The sequence below is a fragment of the Ammospiza caudacuta genome, chromosome 19 (assembly GCF_027887145.1).
Source record: "Ammospiza caudacuta isolate bAmmCau1 chromosome 19, bAmmCau1.pri, whole genome shotgun sequence".
In the NCBI taxonomy this organism is placed as follows: domain Eukaryota; kingdom Metazoa; phylum Chordata; class Aves; order Passeriformes; family Passerellidae; genus Ammospiza; species Ammospiza caudacuta.
Genome location: NC_080611.1, coordinates 12425750 through 12444526, shown reverse-complemented (window position 1 = coordinate 12444526; position 18777 = coordinate 12425750). Strand labels below are relative to the sequence as shown.

Sequence of the window (18777 nt, the reverse complement as noted above, 5' to 3'; positions counted from 1 at the left end):
CCCACCCCAGCATTTCCACTGCAAATGCCCAAAGCTGTACCCCCAGCTGGTGTCAGCCCTGACGTCCCTGCTGGGATCCCCTGGACCTCTCTCAGTGTCCTTGCAGGATTGTCCCATGTCACACTGGGGAAACACCCACTCTGGAAGAGACCCCAAAGCCCCCTGACAAATCAGTCCAGGTGGGAATACTTGAGATGCTCAGGACTACAAAGAGGCTGTCATTCCATCCAGGAAGAACAAACCCATGTGCCTAAGAAGAACAAACAAATTCCATCCAGGAAGAACAAACTCATCTACCCAGCTCAGTTTTACGGAGCAACATCAAAGAATGATCCCAGGCAGGGTGGGGAAAACCAGGTGGAGACAGCTCTGCTTGGTGAGGAGAGGGTGGCAGGCACTTAGGAAGCAAAGCACCAAGGAATAAATCTGCAACCTGAGCAGAGGAAGATCAGCAAAGACATAAAGGTTGTGAGTTCAGAGCCCAGGGAACCAAGGCAACCTCTGTTACATAACTCTCCAAAAGCCTTAAACTCAGTTTTTCTGAGAAACGAGTCATCAGCAATGATTAAACTGCAGAGAAGCCATAAACCAGCAGAGATTGATACGATGGGATGCTGATACAGCGAAGCTCAGCAGTGCATGAGAGGATGAGGGTCACCCGTGGGGAGCAGCGGAGCACAGAGGGACAGGGGGGCTTCAGAGCTGGGCTCACCCTCAGGAGCATCTCCGGGGGCTGGTGCGTGGTCAGCCTCCCCGTCCAGTGAGCAGCTCAACAAAGCCACACTGGAAAACCCTGGGTAAATCCAGGCCCCTCCCTGAGCCTCTGAGCCTCATCTCAGGGTGGACAAGTTGTCCTGGGGTATGAGTTGCCCTCTGAGGCTGAGCTGCTGAGCACAGAGCAGGGCACTGAGGACCAGGAGTGGGGACAGGACACCATGGTGGGCTGAGAGAGGCTGTGGAGGCAGCATCCCAAACTCCCACCACACCAGGAACCTCCCTGCTCACACACACCACATCAGCACTGAGGGAAGGTGCAAATTTGCTGTTTGACCCAGAAAGAACTTTAAGATAATCTACTGCAGAAAAACAAGAGACACTTGTCCTGATAGCAACTGCTGGCTGAAGCCACACACCCGATCAGCAAAGGCAAGATTAGATAAGGACCGAACTTAGTCCTCCGTGCAGGTATTAATGCGAGAGCTCTCCGGACACCTGGGCAGCTCCAGCTCAAGGCAATGAAGATGCTGCTGTCCCTGGGGCTGCTCTTTGCTGCCCTGTCCCTGGGGAGCTGCATGCCCCTGCAGCAAACTGCGTCCAACCGCAGCAAGCTGCTCCTGGTGTCCTTCGATGGCTTCCGCTGGAACTACGACCAGGACGTGGACACCCCCAACCTGGACGCCATGGCTGCAGAGGGGGTGAAGGCCAAGTACATGACCCCCGCCTTCGTCACCCTCACCAGCCCCTGCCACTTCACGCTGCTGACCGGTGAGTGCCCGGCATGGGAGCCGCAGGGGCTGGGCAAGGGCAGGGGCGGGGAAGGACAGAGGCCAGGAGGGACCCAGAACATCCAGAGACACTGGGGCTGGGCCAGGGCAGGGGCAGGGCCCAGGGCCAGGGAAGAATTGAGGTCAGGAGGGACCCAGAACATCCAGCAGCACACAGAGCTTCAGAGCAGACCAGGCAAGAGATGCAGAAGCGGTAGATTTAAACTAGACACAAAGAAATTCTTCCCTGTGAGGGTGGTGAGGCACAGATTTCCCCATCCCTGGAAATGTCCAAGGCCAGGTTGGACAGGGCTTGGAGTCAGCCTGGTCCGGTGGAAGGTGTCCCTGCCCGTGGCACAGAGGTGGAATGGGATGGTTTTTAAGGTCCCTCCCAACTCAAACCCCTCTGGGATTCCATGAACTGAACCTGTACTTATCAAAGGTAAATAGCACCAGGCCAACTCGATAGCCTCCTTTGATAAGATAAATCATTTTTTAAACAAGGGAGATGCTCTAAATTTAATCTTTCTGGACTTCAGTAGTGCATTTGATACAGTGCCACATGGGAAATCATTAGTTAAGATGGAGAAGATGAAGATTAGTACAAAATCTGTAATGTGGGGAAGTGAGAGGCTACAGGAGGAGGACAGAGTGGATGCTGAGAGGAGATTGTCAAGCTGGAAGGAGGGCACCAGGGGAATTCCTGAAGAATCGATTTTGGAGCCAATCTTATTTAAGATTTTAATTAATAACCTTGGCATAAAACAGTGGAGCATGCTAATGAAATCTGCTGATGGGCAAAAGCAGGGAGGCAGCGTCAATATGAGGGAGGATGGGGATAGCTTGCAGAAGGGACTCTTCGGGACCAGAATAATAAAAATAGCACAAAATGTGAGAGTCAAAGTGCATCTCTCCCTTCCAATGCGAACTTCTGCTCACCGACCTCGCAGGCTGTGAGCAACAGTGAAAGAGAAACACCTTGAGATTAGGTACACCCAGACAACAGTGAAACATGGGATTAGAGACTCTGAGATAACAGTGAAACACCGTGGGATTAGATACACCCAGATGACAGTGACACACCATGGGATTAGATACACCGGGATAACAATGAAACATGGGATTAGATACACCCAGATAACAGTGACACACCACAGGATTAGATACACCCAGATAACAGTGACACACCACGGGATTAGATACACCCAGATAACAATGAAACATGGGATTAGATACACCCAGATGACAGTGACACACCATGGGATTAGATACACCGGGATAACAGTGAAACATGGGATTAGATACACCCAGATGACAGTGACACACCACGGGATTAGATACACCCAGATAACAGTGACACACCACGGGATTAGATACACCCAGATAAGAGTGACACACCACGGGATTACATACACCCAGATAACAGTGACACACTTTGGGATTAGATACACCCAGACTACAGTGAAATACCATGGGATTAGATACACCCAGATAACAGTGAAACATGGGATTAGATACACCCAGATGACAGTGACACACCACGGGATTAGATACACCCAGATAACAGTGACACACCTTGGGATTAGATACACCCAGACAACAGTGAAATACCATGGGATTAGATACACCCAGATGACAGTGACACACCATGGGATTAGATACACCCAGATAACAGTGAAACATGGGATTAGATACACCCAGATGACAGTGACACACCTTGGGATTAGATACACCCAGATAACAGGAACCTGCCCATGCCCAGAGGGCAGCAACAGCTGCAGAGGGTGCCAATACCTGGCTGGGTCCAGGCGAGACCCACCAGGCATCAACCAACCCACAAGGGAAGCAGCACGGCCCCAGCGTCTCCCTGCCTGCCCCAGGACCCACCTGGTACAGGGCAAGGGTAGGAAGGGGAGGCCAAAGGTGCCCTCTGCCCTACACCCAGCGCAGCCTGGCTCACCCCTGCTCCCATCTCTCCCACAGGGCGGTACCTGGAGAACCACGGGGTGATCCACAACATGTGGTTCGACACCAAAACTGGCGTGAGACTGCCCTACTACACCACACAAGGCATAAGCAGCTGGTGGGACAACGGCAGCCTGCCCATCTGGATCACTGCCCAGAGACAGGCAAGTGTGGCACCTCCTCACACACACAGACCCTGCACAGACCCACCCAACCCGCCATCCCCCGGGAAAAGCTACAGGCAAGCCACGATCCCAGGCGGCCGTGAGATCCCAGCCTCCCTGCGAACGTCAGGCTAATTAGACCAGCAAAAAACTGAAATCCCCGGACTCTGGCAGGAATAATTATGATCATTCTGCTAAAAATAGCAAAAAATAATAGACACATTTTGGCTTTATTAAGACATTAATAAAGCAGGTTATCCTGCTCCTGTTTAAAGAAGCCTCAGCCAGTTCCTCAGGGAGCACCCTGAGCCCGGGAGCCCCACACAGCCCGAGGCACATCCAGGGTGGTGGCAGCGATAGGGAGCGCTCCCCTGGGAGCTGCAGCAAGCCCTGCAGGCTTCCCTCTAGCTTTGAGGCAGGACATGAAACCCAGCCCAAGACCTTTGGCTCCTCTGGCTTCAATAAAACACACCTTAATGTCGTGATGGTCCAGAGGCAGAGGGCCCATGCAAGGTGCAAATGGGTCACTGGTTCTGAAGTTTTATCTGGTGTTAAAACACAGTGAAGGAACCAGGTGCAAGGGTAGCGCTTTCAATTAATCACTTTTAATTGGCAATGAGCAAGAAAACCTCATTAGAGGCAGAGGTAGGCATTGGGGACTGAATGAACTAATCGTGTTAGGAGGTGGCCGCACTGACAGATGGAAGGATGCTGCCGAGAGAGTTCAGGTGAGTTTATGGAATGCCTCCACTCACAGGGTTTGAAGACAGGCTCCATCCACTTCCCTGGAACCAAGGCAAAATACCAAAAGGAAGAAGTGTACAAGAAGTTGGTGGAACCTGCGTTGTTCAACTACAGCAACGAAAACAACTGGAGGCAGAGCATCGACACCGTCATGAAGTGGTTCACGGGGGACAACCTGGACTTCATCACGCTCTACTTCGGGGAGCCAGACTCCTCAGGACACAAGTATGGCCCTGAATCCACACAGAGGAAAAACATGATCAAGCAGGTGGACAGAACCGTGGGTTACTTGAGGCAGCGCATCCGGGAGAGCGGCCTGGAGTCCAACCTGAACCTCATCATCACGTCCGACCACGGCATGGAGACCGTGGTGAAAACCAACGAGATCCACCTCCGCACCGTCGCCAACTTCACCTTCAAGGACCTCGACTTCGAGCTCCTCGATTATGGACCAAGTGGGCTCCTGGTGCCCAAGGAAGGCAAACTGGAGCATGTGTACTCAGTCCTGAAAAACGCCCACCCGAAGCTGCACGTTTACAAGAAGGAAGAGTTTCCAAAGAGGTTCCACTACGCCAACCATTCCCGGATCACCCCACTTGTGCTGTACAGCGATCCAGGCTACGTGATCCATGGGGTAAGGTGTATGCTCAGGCAGATCCTACTGTCTTTTGGGATGTGCCTCTCGCTCCTCCCCTCCCACAGCACCCACCCAGCTTTAGGCCCTTGTGCTAACTGGTCTCCATATACAGAGATATCAATTACAGTTCTTTGTGTAAAGATCTTCTCTGCTGTTGAGAAGAAAAAGTATCCAGAAACCTTGGAGTAGGAGTTGCATGAATGCAGAATATCCACTGCAGGATCCTCTCTTAGCCTGGCTTAAGGGAAGGCCCAGTATCAAGGCCAGCAGGCAGCTTCCCATTGGAAGCTCCTCAGTACAACAAAATTTGGCTGTGCCAACATTTAGGGAGGGAACTTGCAGGATGTAATTGGTTGAGAGTGGCTGGAGGCACCTCCAGCTTAACACCAACAGATCAGCTCCCAAAACTGAAAGGAACCAACCAGACAATCAAACCCTGGAGCTGCAGAACACAGCACAGGAGGTGGGAGAGGTGGGGTGTGAGGGGCAGCAGGGCTGGGGCGCTCACGTTCCTGCTCTCCCCTGCAGAGGTACAAGGTCCAGTTCAACAAAGGAGAGCACGGCTTTGACAACCAGGCCATGAACATGAAAACCATCTTCCGTGCCGTGGGGCCGGCCTTCAAGAAGGGGCTGGAGGTGGAGCCCTTCGAAAGCGTCAATGTCTACGCCCTCCTCTGCGAGCTGCTGGGCATCACCCCCGAGCCCCACGACGGCTCCCTGGAGGTCACCAAGCCCATGCTGAGGGAACCCACCGACGGTGACGGTGGCAACGGCGATGGCAATGGAAACGGTGACGGTGGCAACGGCAGCAATGGTGAGCAGCGGGTGTCATGGGGGACAGTGGGAGGGCAGCAGGCACCGGCACTGACAGTGGGCACCAGGAACAGCAACAGGCACCAGAAGTGGCAAGGGGCACCGGGGGGCGGCAATGGGCGCCGGGAGCACACCGGGAGCACAGCGGGAGCACAGCGGGAGCACAGCGGGAGTGGCACCGGGAGCGGCACCCGGGTGGCAATGGGCACCGAGAGCGGCCCCGGGCACCGGGCGCGCTCCGCTCCGCCGGGATTCCCGCGGGAACAGCGACACCTGGCGGCCGCCGCCACCCCCGGGGCTCGGGGCACCGGGCCGTGCCCCCCCATCCCCGCCGCTCGGTAACCGGGCAGGGCTCACCGTGGCACCGGGGCGGAGCTGCTCCCGGCCGGGCGGAGGGAGGCGCGGAAGGGGCGGCAGGAGGTGACAGTCACCCGTCACCGGCGGGCACCGGCCCCGGGGCAGGGCTGGCACTCACCGCCCTCTCGGCACGGCAGGTTCGGGTGCTCTCCATCCCGCCGAGAAGCTGCCGCTGCTGCTGGGACTCGCTGCGGTTCTGGGATGCTGGGGAGGAGTTTTCTGACCGCCACCAGGTAACCGACCCAAGGACCCCCAGGATGGGGGCAAACACCCGGCAAACCGTGCCCCGGTTGGGCGTGGAACCCCCGGGTTTCCCCGGTCTGTGGAGCCCCCCGAAACCGCTCCCTGCAGGGCACAGCAGGGGCTTTGCACCTCACACGGGACTCTGAGTTTTCCTGCCCCAGATCAGCATTGGCACTGCCCAGGGCATGGGCTGGGCTGAGGAGAAGGGTGGGCACCCTCCTGGACCCTGCCATTGTCCCCTGTCCCGTCCCTCTGTCCTCTGCGTGCAGCCAGATGTGGACCATGAGCAACGGAGGGTGAATCCTCCACTGTTTGTGGAATCCTCCGCTGTTCGTGGCTCTGCTCGTGGCTGCCAGACCACAGTTGGTCCCTTTCCCTCACAGCGCAAATTCGGCCAGAGAACCACAGAACGAGTGACTCCGGATCAATTCCCTGGCACCAGGCGCCTCCAGCCGACTCCTGCAGGCTGCAGAGACCTGGAACGAGCACCAGCAGCGCCGTGCTCCGCTGTCCTGGCAGCCCCCGAGCTCCGGGCAACTCTGCCAGAAGTCATGGGAAGGACAAGGCTCACAAAGACAACCAGTCCCAGGCTCGGGAACGGGACAGAATTCCCAAAACGTCTCCAAATTCCTGACCCACGCTCCTCCATGCCTGAGCCCCCGGAGGAGCTGCCTCTCCCGGGCCTTGGGGACAGCAGGATGCTCTGCTGGGGAGGTGGCACCAATCCAGCCTGGCACGGTCACCCCGTGCGTGCATCCCCCCAAATGCGGGAGGCACAGCGGCTCCAGGGTGGGTTTGGAGCAGGGACAGCCGGTACATAATGAGTGTCCACTCTAATTAAATCAGTTCTGAGACAGCTGGAGCCGCCCCTGAAAGGCGCCAGGTCCCACCCAGGGTGGAGCCGCTGAGCCTGGACCTGCCCAGGACACGGAGAGGTCCCGGTGGTCCCTGCTGGCCACATGCAGGGCTGGCCCTGGCACCCAAAGCCTCGGGAGGGTCCCAAAGCGACTCAGCACTTCCAGCTCCAGGAGCCCTGGGTGTGCTCAGCACCATCCTGCCTGTCCTTCTGTGCCTTGTGGCTGTGGCCAAAACTGGAAATGCCCCCTGTGCGTCCCTGAGCAGCAAAGCTGCAGGCAGGAGGGGCCTGGCTGCGCTGCTCCGTGGCACAACTGCTGAGACCTGCCCCAAGTGCAGCTCCAGAGGGGCATTGATGTATTTTGGAGAGAGGGAACGTGGCAGTGCCAGGACCCCCTGCTCACAGCACACAGCCCTGTGACTCCTGAGCCAGGGGCTGCCAGGAGTTGTGCCAGGCTCCTGGTGGTGCCAGGCCCCTGGTTGTGCCAGGCTCCTGGTTGTGCCAGGCTCCCAGGAGCTCTCCCCAGCAGGGCTGAGGCAAAGCCCCTGTACAACCCCAAAGCTCCCTGTGCAGGAAGCGACCCAGGGCCCTCCAGCCAGGCTGGGGTTTTGGGGACAGGGAGCAAGACCCCCCCCCGTCCAGCAGCCCCCACTGCAGCCCTGCCAGCGTGGCATTCCAGCACCCCCAGAGCCCTCCCAGATGCTGTGGTGCCTTTCCCCAGCCCTGTGCCTCAGCTCAGGGGCTCGATAAACATCTGTTGCCATAGAGACTCGCTCGCTGCATCGGCTTCACCCAACGAGATGAAACAAGAGCCGCACCCTCAGAAAAACAGGAAGAAAATGTTTGGCTTGAAACGGTGCTGGGGTGGGGGTCAGGGCAGCGGCAGCAGCAGGGAGGCTCCGAAAGGGGAGCGCGGCCAGCGCGGTGCGCGCCGTGCAGAGGGGATTAACGATAAGGGTGTGCACAGAAACCTTCCCAGCTCTGCTGCTGGTGACCGTGGGCTGCCCCTGCAGCTCAGCACTGCCAGGGCAGGGGCAGCCAGCCCTGCTGCTACCCTGGGGATCCTGGCAGAGCCTGCAGGGCTCAGAACCCGCTGGTGCCAGGCTCTGACCGTCCTCGTGCCCAGCACGTACAGAGCAGGATCACAAACACATGGAATGGTTGGAAGGGACCTTAAAGCCCACCCAGTGCCACCCCTGCCGTGGCAGGGACACCTCCACTGTCCCACGTGCTCCCATCTCCATCCAGCCTGGCCTTGGGCACTGCCAGGGATCCAGGGGCAGCCCCAGCTGCTCTGGGCACCTGTGCCAGGGCCTGCCCACCCTGCCAGGGAAGAATTTCCTCCTACATTTAACCTAAATAGCTCTTCACTGAAGTTTAAAACCACTTCCCTGTCCTATCACTCTCTGCCCATTTAAAATGCCACTCTCCCTCTTTTTTATAAACCTTTGAGTACTGAGAAGCTGCAGTGCTCATAGGGCTGGTGCCAGTGTGCTCCCCAGACCCACACAGGGAACATGGAGTTTGTGGTGACCCAACCTCCTGACACAAATCCCCATCTGAGAGCTGATCTTCCCTCAGCTGGGAGCAGGGACTGAGCTCCTGACTCAACCAGCCCTGGGATCCTGAGCACACCGGGGGATCCCCCTCCCTGGCCCCATCCTGTTCCTTCATCCCCCCGTACCCATCTCCCACAGCCTCCTGCCCTGGCGGTGTCCCGGTGTCCTGGTGTGCCAATGTCTCGATGTGCCGGTATGGCAGTGTCCCGGTGCCCCGGTGTCCCGATGCCCCAGTGTCCCGGTGCCCCAAGGTCCCGATGTGCCGGTATGGCAGTGTGCCGGTGCCCCGGTGTCCCGGTGCCCCAAGGTCCCGATGTGCCGGTATGGCAGTGTCCCGGTGTCCCGGTGTCCCGGTGCAGTACCGGCAGCCGGCGGCCGAGGGCTCCCGAGCCGCGCTCAGGCCCCCGAGCTCCCGGCCCGGGCGGGGGAAGCGGCTCACGGTAACAGCCCGGCCCGGAGCATCCCCCGAACCCGCGGCGCCTCCAGCCGCTGCCCCGGGGCCATCCAGAGCCCCGGTGCCTCCCCCGGAGCGGGATCCGCTCTCGGCCCGAGGGACAAAGCCCGGGAACACCCGCGGATGCCGCCGGGCCCGGGGAGAACCCAGCACCGCCGCAGCTCCGGCTGCCCCACCCCGAGCAGGGATGCCCCAGGGGATGCCCCAAGGGATGCCCCAGGGGATGCCCCAGGGGATGCCTCGGAGACCCACGGCGCTCACCGGAACCTCACCATCCCCTCCTGGCCCTGATACATGCCCCGGGCTGAGGGATGCGTTACAAATTATGTACTATATCTTACAGACGCTTCCATGTCCCAGGCCAGACAGGTGAGAGGATCCTCCCCGCTCTGGGTGCAGTTTTAACCCCACAGACACACAGAACCTAAACCAGCCCCTGCTCCCCGGCCCGGGAGCCATCTCCAGCTCACCTCTCCAAGGAAACCCCAAACTGTCGCGTTTTGCCTGTCCTGGAGCCTCTCCCAGCCCTTCCCGCTGCTCCTCACACCTCGTGCATGGGCAATGTGGGACATTTTCAGCAAACGTTTTGCGGTGACAAAGGCCAAAGCCCCGCGTGGCCATGCCCGGACGCGGCCGCTGCCGCATCCCCACATCCCCTCCCGCCCTGCCATCCCCAGTAATTCATTCCCCAGCGCCCCCCTGCCCGGGCCGGGGGTCACGCAGCAGGGAGAGTCCCGCTGTGTATTGCATCCCAATTTGCCATGCATTTCCACACCATTTGCTTCCTTTTCTTTTTCCTGCACTGGGAAGCCGCTCGCTGCCCAGGGGTCCCGGCCGCTCCGGGATGGGAACATAACAACAAACATACAAGGACAGGTATTTATTTATGGCACACGGTATGTGGGGACGCTGCTCCTCCCAAAATGCTGCTCTGGGGGCGGCACAGGCCCCTCTGACCCCCGCACAGGCCCACAGGACCCACACACCACGCGGTGCCCGGCCACCCCATCCTGGCAGCTGCACAGCTCCAAACCCGGCTGCGGTACCCAAATGAGATGCAGATCTCTGTGCTTTGATTGGCTGAGGCCTTGGGAAAAACAGCCACCATTTGCCCACAACAAACATGGCCACCATGGCCCGGCTGCTCCCTGGGCTGGCCCTGGCCTCACCCTCTGGGCTCAGGGACATCCCAGACTCCCTCAGGCACCCCAAAACCACTGCCACGGGGGTCCCGGGGCGGGAGGAACGGGGCACCCCTGCAATGCACCCCTGGCACCCCATCACCACTGCCACGGGGGTCCCGGGGCAGGAGGAACGGGGCGCCCCTGCAATGCACCTGCTTGGGGGGTCCAGCCCAAATACAGAGGTCAGGGAGCCTTGGGAACCCCCCAGACCTTGACCTGCACCCACCAGGCCAGGGCTCCCTGCTCCACAGGGCCTCAGAAAGCAGCTGTGTTCCTCACCCAGCCTGGCAGGATGGGCACAGCACGGAGCCCACAGCAGCTCAGGGTGACCTGAACTCATTCCCAGTAAACCCCAGTTTAAACAGATTTCCAGTCCGGGAGCAGCACAGCCCTTTTCCCCTCATCCCCATCCCTTCCTTCAACACCAAACCCCCACTTGAGCCTGCCAGCCCCTGCTACAGACACAACACAGGACCCACAGCATTCCTGGGATGCCTGGCCTACTTGGGAACAGTTACAAAATCACGGTCCATCAGGTCAGCTCGGGGGTCTGACTCTCATTTTAAGATGATGACGGTTTTCACGGTGATTGGTGAATTTATTGGCCCAATGTCACTTTGCCTGGTGGGAGCATGGGCCAAGTTATTCAGTGGGTGTTCCTGAGTTTCCCCAGAAAGGTGAAGTCCCTGTTGGGGATGGGAAACACTGAATTCATGGAAAAGGCGCTCACAGGCGGAGCCACAGCTTTGGCAGCAGGAGGGGGACATCTCATCCCACCCCAGCCAGCAGCCCCAGTGGGTGCACCCCCAGCAGCAGCTCAGACCAGCAGTGCCCAGGGAAGCTCCAGGGCTGGGATGGCCTCCTCTGGCTGGCCAAGAGGGAACAGGACGTGCCAGGAGCCCTGGGGTACCCCACTCTGCCAGGGGTAAGAGGCACAGAGCCCACAGAGCCCAGGGACTGCCCAGGAGCAGTTTTCAGTAAAGCCCTGGGAGGAGAAATTTCGAGATTTCCAGCCCAGGGAGCAGCACGGTCCTTCCCAGCCTCAGCAGTGTGCCATGGGGGCTGAGCAGCATCAGGGATCAGTCAGAGGCCCCACGAGGGACCAGGGACAATGCTGATGGCACAGCCCCACAAACGCTGTGGTTCCTAAAGGGACACAAATGTCACGGGCTCCTCCCAGTCCTGAGCCCCAGCCCATCAGGCAGGGGATGGAGCATCTCCACTCACCCAGCCTCCTCTTCCTGGCCCCGGGAAGGCAGAGAACAGCCACCCTATAGCCCTGCATCCTCCTGGGGAGCACAGGAACAGCAGCACCGAGGGGCGGCTGGGAGAGGAGCTCAGCCAGCATCGCCCGAATCAGGGCTCGTCTCTCAGAGCCGAATCCCCGCAGCCAGGAGAGCCCCAGGGCTCCTCATCCTCATCCCTCGGGCTGCTCCACACCGCCGGGATGGGCACGGCTCAGGCACACGGCGAGGGGAGGTCACACGGAGCTTCTAAACCACAGAGGTGCCGCACACAAAGAGCCGAGCTGGCACAAGGTAAATGAACTCGAACAAAAAGTGCGGCGCTGTTACAATTCCGTGTCACCTTCGGCTAAAAAAACGCTCCTACAGCTCTTCTCATCAGCGACCGGCCGCGGTAATTGTCAAAGGAAACAATGAAAGGTGACAGCGCCCGAGCCAGGAGAGCCCCTGGCATGGACCCGGCACCCAGGCACGTCCACACCCCGCGGTGCCCGGGTCGGTCCCGTCTCTCACCCTCTACAGAGGGTCCCTGTGTGACATCCCCCCGCGGCGGGGACAGCCCAAGGCACCCGCTGCCGCTCCGAATGACCCAGCATCCCTAAACCCGGCACCGCTAAACCCGGCACAGCTAACCCAGCATCGCTAAACCCGGCACGGCTAGACCCGGCACAGCTAACCCAGCATCGCTAAACCCGGCACGGCTAGACCCGGTACAGCTAACCCGGTATCCCTAAACCCGGCACCGCTAAACCCGGCACGGCTAGACCCGGTATCCCTAAACCCGACACCGCTAACCCGGCATCGCTTACCGGAGACGGCAGCGCCCGGGGTGCGGGCGAGGCCCCTCGCAGGACACCCCATGGCCCGTCCGGCTCCTGCTCAGTCCCTGCGCGCCGCGGGCACCCAGGCTCCGGGGCGACGGCAATTCATATCCCGGCACGGTTAACGGCAGGCTCCGGGCCCGCGGAGCACAACTCCCTGAGGTGCTGACTCATCTTCTTCCATGCCTGTAAAGCACCATATTTCATCCTTCCACGCCCACAGCGCACAACCGCCGTGCAGCGGCTCCCACACGCCTCGGTGCGTGCGGTGCCGGCGCGCTCGGTGCCGCCGCACCCCCGGTAACGCGGCTCGGGAGGGACCGTGGGCCGGGCGGGACCGAGCTGCGAGCGGCACCGCGCGAGGGTCACAGCCGCCCGCCCCCCGGGAAAGCTTTTATTCTATTATAATCAACTATTTTAGGACTAAAACGTGCCGGTGCTGCTGCCGCCCGCTCGGCCCGGCGGGGACCGGCGCTGGCTGCCCCAGCCCCGGGTGCTTTGTGCCCAGGAGGGACCCCGGGCGGGGGACTCGGAGCAGGAGCCCCTCGCGGGTCGGGGACGGGGGGATCCCCCCGCGGGGCCGGCCGGGGAAGCCCCTGCGCCGCCCGGGCGAACAAAGCCCCGGGCCGGGCCACCCCATTGTCCCCGCTCCGGCCGGGCAGCGGCCGCCCCCGCGCGGGAGGAAGAGGAGGGGTCGCACGCAGACAATGCCTCCCCCCACCCCCACGCCGGATCGCCCCGCCCCCCGCTCCCCATTGGCCGGCGGGGAATTTGGGGACCCCCCGCCCGCCCCTCCGCCGTATTGTGCCGGGGGGCGCGCGTGGATCTGGGGGGGTCGGAGCGCGCGCGGCCGCCGTCGGGGGCGCGCCCGGGGGCTCCCCTTGTGTGTGAGTGCGCGGGGGCGTGCGCGGGGCCGGGGCCATGGAGGAGCTGAGCAGCGTGGGAGAGCAGGTCTTCGCCGCCGAGTGCATCCTCAGCAAGCGGCTGCGCAAGGTGGGACCCGCCGCCCGCAGCCCCGCTGTCCCCGCGCCCCCGCCGGGAGCCGCTAACGCCCCTCTCCCGTCTCTCTCCGCAGGGCAAGCTGGAGTACCTGGTCAAGTGGCGAGGCTGGTCCTCCAAGTGAGCGGGGCGGTGCGGGGCGCGGGGCGCGGTGCGGGGCCGCGCGGATCGCGGAACCATGCGGTGCGGAGCGGGGCGCGGGGACCGCCCGCCCGGCCGCTTTTGTTTGGGTCGTGCCGCTCCTTTTGTTTACAAATAAGCGCGGCCGCGGCCGGGCCCTCCCCGCCACCGCGTGGGGCTCCGCTCCCCCCCCCGGGCCTGTGCAGCCCCCCGGAACCGCCGCACCCCCCCGGCCGTGGCGGCCCCGCGGCCGCTCCGTGCAACCGGAGCTCCCCCGGGATGCGCGGGGCTCGCCTCGCCCCGCCGCGGCGTGGCCGCCCCTTCCCGATCTCCCTCCCCCGGCCCCTCTCCCTGCCCGCCCCCCGGCTGTGCCGGCCCCGGTTCCGCCGTGCCCCGGCCCGTGCCAGGCCCGGGTTAGCCCGGAGCGGCCGGGGGGGTCCGGCCCCTGCTCTCACCGCTCCGTGTCCTCTGTTGCAGGCACAACAGCTGGGAGCCCGAGGAGAACATCCTGGACCCCCGGCTGCTGCTGGCTTTCCAAAAGAAGTGAGCAAACTCTAAATGTTTCTAAGCAAACTGTAAAGTCAATTAACTTCTAATTGGCTGCACGTGTGGTGGGAGCCGTTGGAAACAACAGCCCGGAGCTGGCGGGGCCCTTTGTGGCCAGGCCCTTTTGTTTGTCCCCGGAGTCATGGTCGGTCCAGGTCTACCTAGAGCGGCTGTGCCCTGGCCGGGCAGACCCCGAGGGTTCGGGGTGCACCCGGGGAATGGGGCAGCGCCTGGCACGGACCTGGGGCTCCCTGTCCCCATCCAAGGCTCAGGGACCTTGGCTGTGCCTGGGGGTGGCTGCAGACCCCTGGGGGAGATGGTGCTTGTGAGGCATTAAAGGGAACTTGTGGAGGACGAAGCTCTGGGAGAGTGAGGGAAACTGTGGAAACTCCACAATATCTGGCAGAAAATTGTAGAGAATGTTTGGATTAGGAAGGATCTTAAATCTCTTCCTTATCCACTCCATTTCCACTGCCCCAGGCTGCTCCAAGTCCTGTCCAACCTGGCCTTGGACATTACCATGGATGGGGCAGCCACAGCTTCTTTGGGCAGCCTGTGCCAGGGCCTCAGCACTCTCACAGGGAAGAATTTCTTCTTAATCCCCCATGTAACCCTGCCCTCAGTCAGCTGGAAGCCATTCCCTGTTCCTGTCACTCCAGGCCCTTGTCCAAAGTCCCTCTCCAGCTCTCTTGGAGCCTCTTTAGGTACTGGGAGATGCTCTGAAGTCTTCCTAGAGCCTTCTCCAGGCTGCACCACCTGGATGGCAGGACAGGATGGTGTCTGTGCTGTCAGGTCCCTGCTCCTGCCTGGAGCAGGCTGAGAACAGCAATGTTTCCAGAGCCCTGCACCCCAGAATCACTCACAGGACAGAGGGGGAGCCAGCTGGCCATGGCAGACACAGTGCTGCCAAGTACTTTGACATAATAATAATAAAAATCATTAAAGTTTATGATAGAATTCAATTATAACTGGTTTCTGGATCAATTTTATTCAAGAATGGGATCTGGTGTTGAGCGCAGACAGGGTGGTGTTCAATCAGCTGGATGTGTTACATCTGAGCACCGTCCCATTTAAACAAAGCAAGGCTTAGCAGAGCTGGGGGCAGATCCTTTCCTCTGCCTGATCCCCTTGTGCCAGAAGAACAGCAAATCTCACCCAAAGCTGGGAAAGGCACAGGTTTAGGATGGGTGACACCGCGTGGTCCATCACTGAGTGCTGGGATGTTGCCGGTGCACACAGGGATACTCTCCGGTCACTACCTGGCTGCCTCAGCTCCCCCAGATGATTTTTCTCCCCCATAAACATTGTCCTAATCCTTGTTTCCTCAGGGAGCACGAGAAGGAGGTGCAGAATAGGAAGAGGGGCAAGCGGCCCCGGGGCAGGCCCAGGAAGAACGTGGTGAGTTCCAGCCATGGTGGGGCAGCTCTGTGGGGCTCTGCCCTTGGAGGGCACCGGGGTTGGGGGGTGGCCTCGAGCACACAGCTCTTCCCATCAGCTGATGGATCCCTGAAGATCAGGGAGATACACGGATAGAGAACCTGGCCACCCTGGAGGGTTTGTAGTGCCCACAACCATTCCTTGGTCATTGCTGTTATCTCTCCCTGTCTCTGCTGCTTTGCAGGAACCAGAGATGCCTACAAAAACCAAGTCAAGCAGCTCCTCTTCCTCCACATCCTCCTCTTCCTCCTCCTCCGAGGAAGAGGATGAGAGTGATCTGGAAGCAAAGAGAGGTCCCCGCAGCAGAGAGACACACCCAGTGCCGCAGAAGAAAGCTCAGATCCTGGTGGCCAAGCCCGACATGAAAGACGCTTCCAGGAAGAAGCGTGGCAGGAAACCTCTTCCCCCAGAGCAGAAAGCGGCCCGGAGGACTGTGAACCTGACAAAGGTGCTGAAAACGTCCCGGAAGGAGGCGGGGGGCAGTGCCAAGCTGCTGGGGAAGCCGCAGCCCCAGCACAGCACGCAGGGCTCAGGCCTGGCCATGCTGAAGGACCCGCCGGGCGCCCTGGCTGGGCTCAGCTCGGGGGGCTCCTCAGGGGAGAACCTGCCCAGCATGATGAAGAGCGGCTCGGCGAGCCCCAGCCAGGCCATCAGCTGGCAGAGCTCCATCGTGCACTACATGAACAGGATGTCCCAGAGCCAGGGTGCGGCTGAGAGCTCGGCCCTGGGCAGGCTGGCGCTCAAGGCACAGGCAGCCAGCAAGGGCAGCTTAGGGCTGGACTTGAAAATGAGGAGCCAGAAGGGCTCTGGGGAGCTGGGGCTGAACGCACAGGGACCCAAAACTGCAAAGGCTTCAGGCAGCAGCGCCGGAGGGGACCAGAAATCGGGGTTTGCTGCCGGAGGGCAGACGCTGCCCAACGGCAGCAAGGCACCATCGAGCTCGTCCGGGGCCAGCAGCCAGGCAGCCTCCAGCCAGGAGCTGAACCTGCAGGCCCTGAACCTGCAGAGCGTCAGGAACGGGCCCAGCACGGCCAGCGGGAGCGGCGTGCCCCGGCACCTCTGCGGCTCCCTGGCCAAGGGCGCTGCTGGCACCGCCCCTGCGGGTGCCAAGGGCGCGGGCACCGCCAAGGGTGGCGCGGCAGGGGCCGGGCTGAACGCTGCCAGTGCCGCTGCGCTGCCAGGGGCGGACGGAGGCAAGAGCAAGAGGCAGACACAGCGGGCAGGTGACAGGGACTCGGCCAAGGGGGGCTCGGCGGGCGCCCCAGAGGGACACGCGGCCCCCGAGAGCCGCAAAGGCCCCGCGCTGTCCGAAGCCAGCAGCGGCGAGGACGCCAGCTCCGACTCGGACCGGGATTCAGCCTCCCTCCCGGGCGTGGCTCAGAACATGTCTGTGTCCATCCAGACCAGCCAGGACTGGAAACCCACGCGCAGCCTGATCGAGCACGTCTTTGTCACCGACGTCACCGCCAACCTGATCACAGTGACAGTCAAGGAGTCCCCCACCAGCGTCGGGTTCTTCAACCTGCGGCAGTACTGAGCCCCGGAGCCTGAGAGGAGGGAGAGCGCCCTTCGGCCTCGCCCTCGCCTTTGCCCAGCTCTTCCATCAGGTGTTTTTATTCGAAGTGAACACGGAGCCCTCGTGAGACCTGCTGGACCTCGTGTCTGGAAAGGCTGGACCAGTAACGCAGTGAAACCCGCTCCAAACTGCCAGCAGCTCCTGGATTTCCTCCCTGGCTTCTCTCCATCCTCTTCTGGAGCCGTGCCTCACGTGGGGTGCTCAGTGCCATGCCCTGGGAGCGGGGCACGGGTGCTGCTGGGGTGCCAGGCTGGCCGGTTTCGAGCCAGGCTTCACTGCCTGCAGGTCTCTGCTTTGAGGCAGCAGATGCAAGGGCTGCAGCTCACTGACCACAGGGGTGTGGAGCTGCCACGGGACACTCCTGCGCCTGGGAGAGTCTCTGCTGGGCCTGCTGTAGATGTGTCTGTGAGCCATGGGGAACTGCAAGTCAATCCAAATGAGGCAGCTGCTGCTCCCAGCCCTCGGGGCGGTGGGGGGCAGCTGCATTCGGGGGTTTTTCAGGGTACACTCAGCCCAGCCACCCCCCTGGGCGAGGTCATTTCCAATGATGGGAAACCCACAGAGGTTCTGTTGGGGTTTCCAGCTGATAGGGAAATATTGTTTACATTTTTTCTTAAGGATTTTTTTTTTTTTTCATGAGGGAGGGAAATAACCCCAGTCTAAGACAGGTGAAGTCCTGGATGCCACTAACAGAACAGGTGGCAGAGGTGCTTTTTTTGGAGGGTGTTTCCTTTCTGCTGGAGGAAAGTCCTGCCTTGAGAGCCAGCAGGATCCACCAGCTTCTCTGCAGTGACTTGGCTTCCAGAAGAACATGAATTTCTGGGCAGCCCAGGGAGCCCCCACACCCCTCCTGTGCCTCATCCTGGCATTGCCAGCATCTCCACCTCCTGCTCAGCAGGTTCCAGGCACTCACAGGGACTGAGCTGGGGAATGTTTGTAAGCCTTGCAGAATGTGTGAACCCTTCCAGCAGCAGGTGGGTTGGTGCTGGGGCTGCCAGGACACCCCAGACTGCTGCTCCCTGGGTTAGACTCACCCTGATCGTCCATGGTTTTCTCCAGAATGCTCAGAAGCTGCTCAAGGCCACCTGCATAGGTGGTGTGGAGTGGTGGGAAGGGACAGGAGAGGGAGAAGGGCTGAGGCCAGTGGTTACCTCAGGCTGCTGTTCACCTGAGCACCATTCACCTTCCCCTGGCCATCCCACAGCTGGGGTGCTCCTTTGGGCTTGTAATGGCACCCAGTGATGGCTTTCCCACTGCAGTGTTTTCCCTGCTGCAGATTTCTCCTAGAAGCCAAAATTAGCAGCAGTTCAGGCAGAGTTTAGTAGCATTCGGGGTCATTTTCGTTCTGTTGATGCCGAGTCCTTTTCTCAGAGGCAATGAACAGCTGGAGCTGCCCCCTCCCTGCACGGTTCTGATGTTCCTCCACCCGAGCAGCAGGTCACTGCTTTGGGAGTCCCCAGGTGGCTGAGGTGGCACCAGGGCAGGATTTCCCTTTGCCCCAGGCAGGGACACTCACAGGGGTGTGGGTGCATGCACCAAACTGGGGGTGCAGGTGCGTTTGTGACCCCCTGAGG

The 18777-nt window shown here is 60.5% G+C and overlaps 3 protein-coding genes across 3 annotated transcripts in view; 2 read left to right on the top strand and 1 right to left on the bottom strand.

Annotated features, from left to right (window-relative positions):
• Positions 1 to 12732, bottom strand: part of RBFOX3 (RNA binding fox-1 homolog 3) — a 121564-nt gene extending 108832 nt beyond the window's left edge. The window contains exon 1 of the mRNA XM_058817465.1: positions 12514 to 12732. The gene's annotated coding sequence lies outside the window, so the exon portion shown is untranslated. The remainder of the gene's footprint in view (positions 1 to 12513) is intronic.
• On the top strand, positions 1236 to 6149 carry ENPP7 (ectonucleotide pyrophosphatase/phosphodiesterase 7). Its single transcript, XM_058817184.1, has 4 exons — positions 1236 to 1485; positions 3468 to 3613; positions 4371 to 4991; positions 5523 to 6149. Exons 1-4 carry the CDS (start codon positions 1236 to 1238, stop codon positions 6147 to 6149), a joined length of 1644 nt encoding a protein of 547 aa, XP_058673167.1.
• A 714-nt stretch (positions 12733 to 13446) lies between the features above and the next one.
• Positions 13447 to 17164, top strand: CBX2 (chromobox 2). Its single transcript, XM_058817473.1, has 5 exons — positions 13447 to 13518; positions 13601 to 13644; positions 14122 to 14187; positions 15519 to 15588; positions 15812 to 17164. The coding sequence occupies exons 1-5, from the start codon at positions 13447 to 13449 to the stop codon at positions 17162 to 17164; spliced, it is 1605 nt and encodes a 534-aa protein (XP_058673456.1).
• The last annotated feature ends 1613 nt before the right edge of the window (positions 17165 to 18777 follow it).

Bases quoted from the DNA above. Each gene is read 5' to 3' on its own strand.
- ENPP7 (XM_058817184.1), top strand. From the start codon at position 1,236: ATGAAGATGCTGCTGTCCCTGGGGCTGCTCTTTGCTGCCCTGTCCCTG. The intron at 3,614-4,370 runs GCAAGTGTGGCA...CTCCACTCACAG, and splicing joins GGATCACTGCCCAGAGACAG to GGTTTGAAGACAGGCTCCAT. The intron at 4,992-5,522 runs GTAAGGTGTATG...TCTCCCCTGCAG, and splicing joins CAGGCTACGTGATCCATGGG to AGGTACAAGGTCCAGTTCAA.
- CBX2 (XM_058817473.1), top strand. From the start codon at position 13,447: ATGGAGGAGCTGAGCAGCGTGGGAGAGCAGGTCTTCGCCGCCGAGTGC. The intron at 13,645-14,121 runs GTGAGCGGGGCG...CCTCTGTTGCAG, and splicing joins TGGCGAGGCTGGTCCTCCAA to GCACAACAGCTGGGAGCCCG. The intron at 15,589-15,811 runs GTGAGTTCCAGC...GCTGCTTTGCAG, and splicing joins GCAGGCCCAGGAAGAACGTG to GAACCAGAGATGCCTACAAA.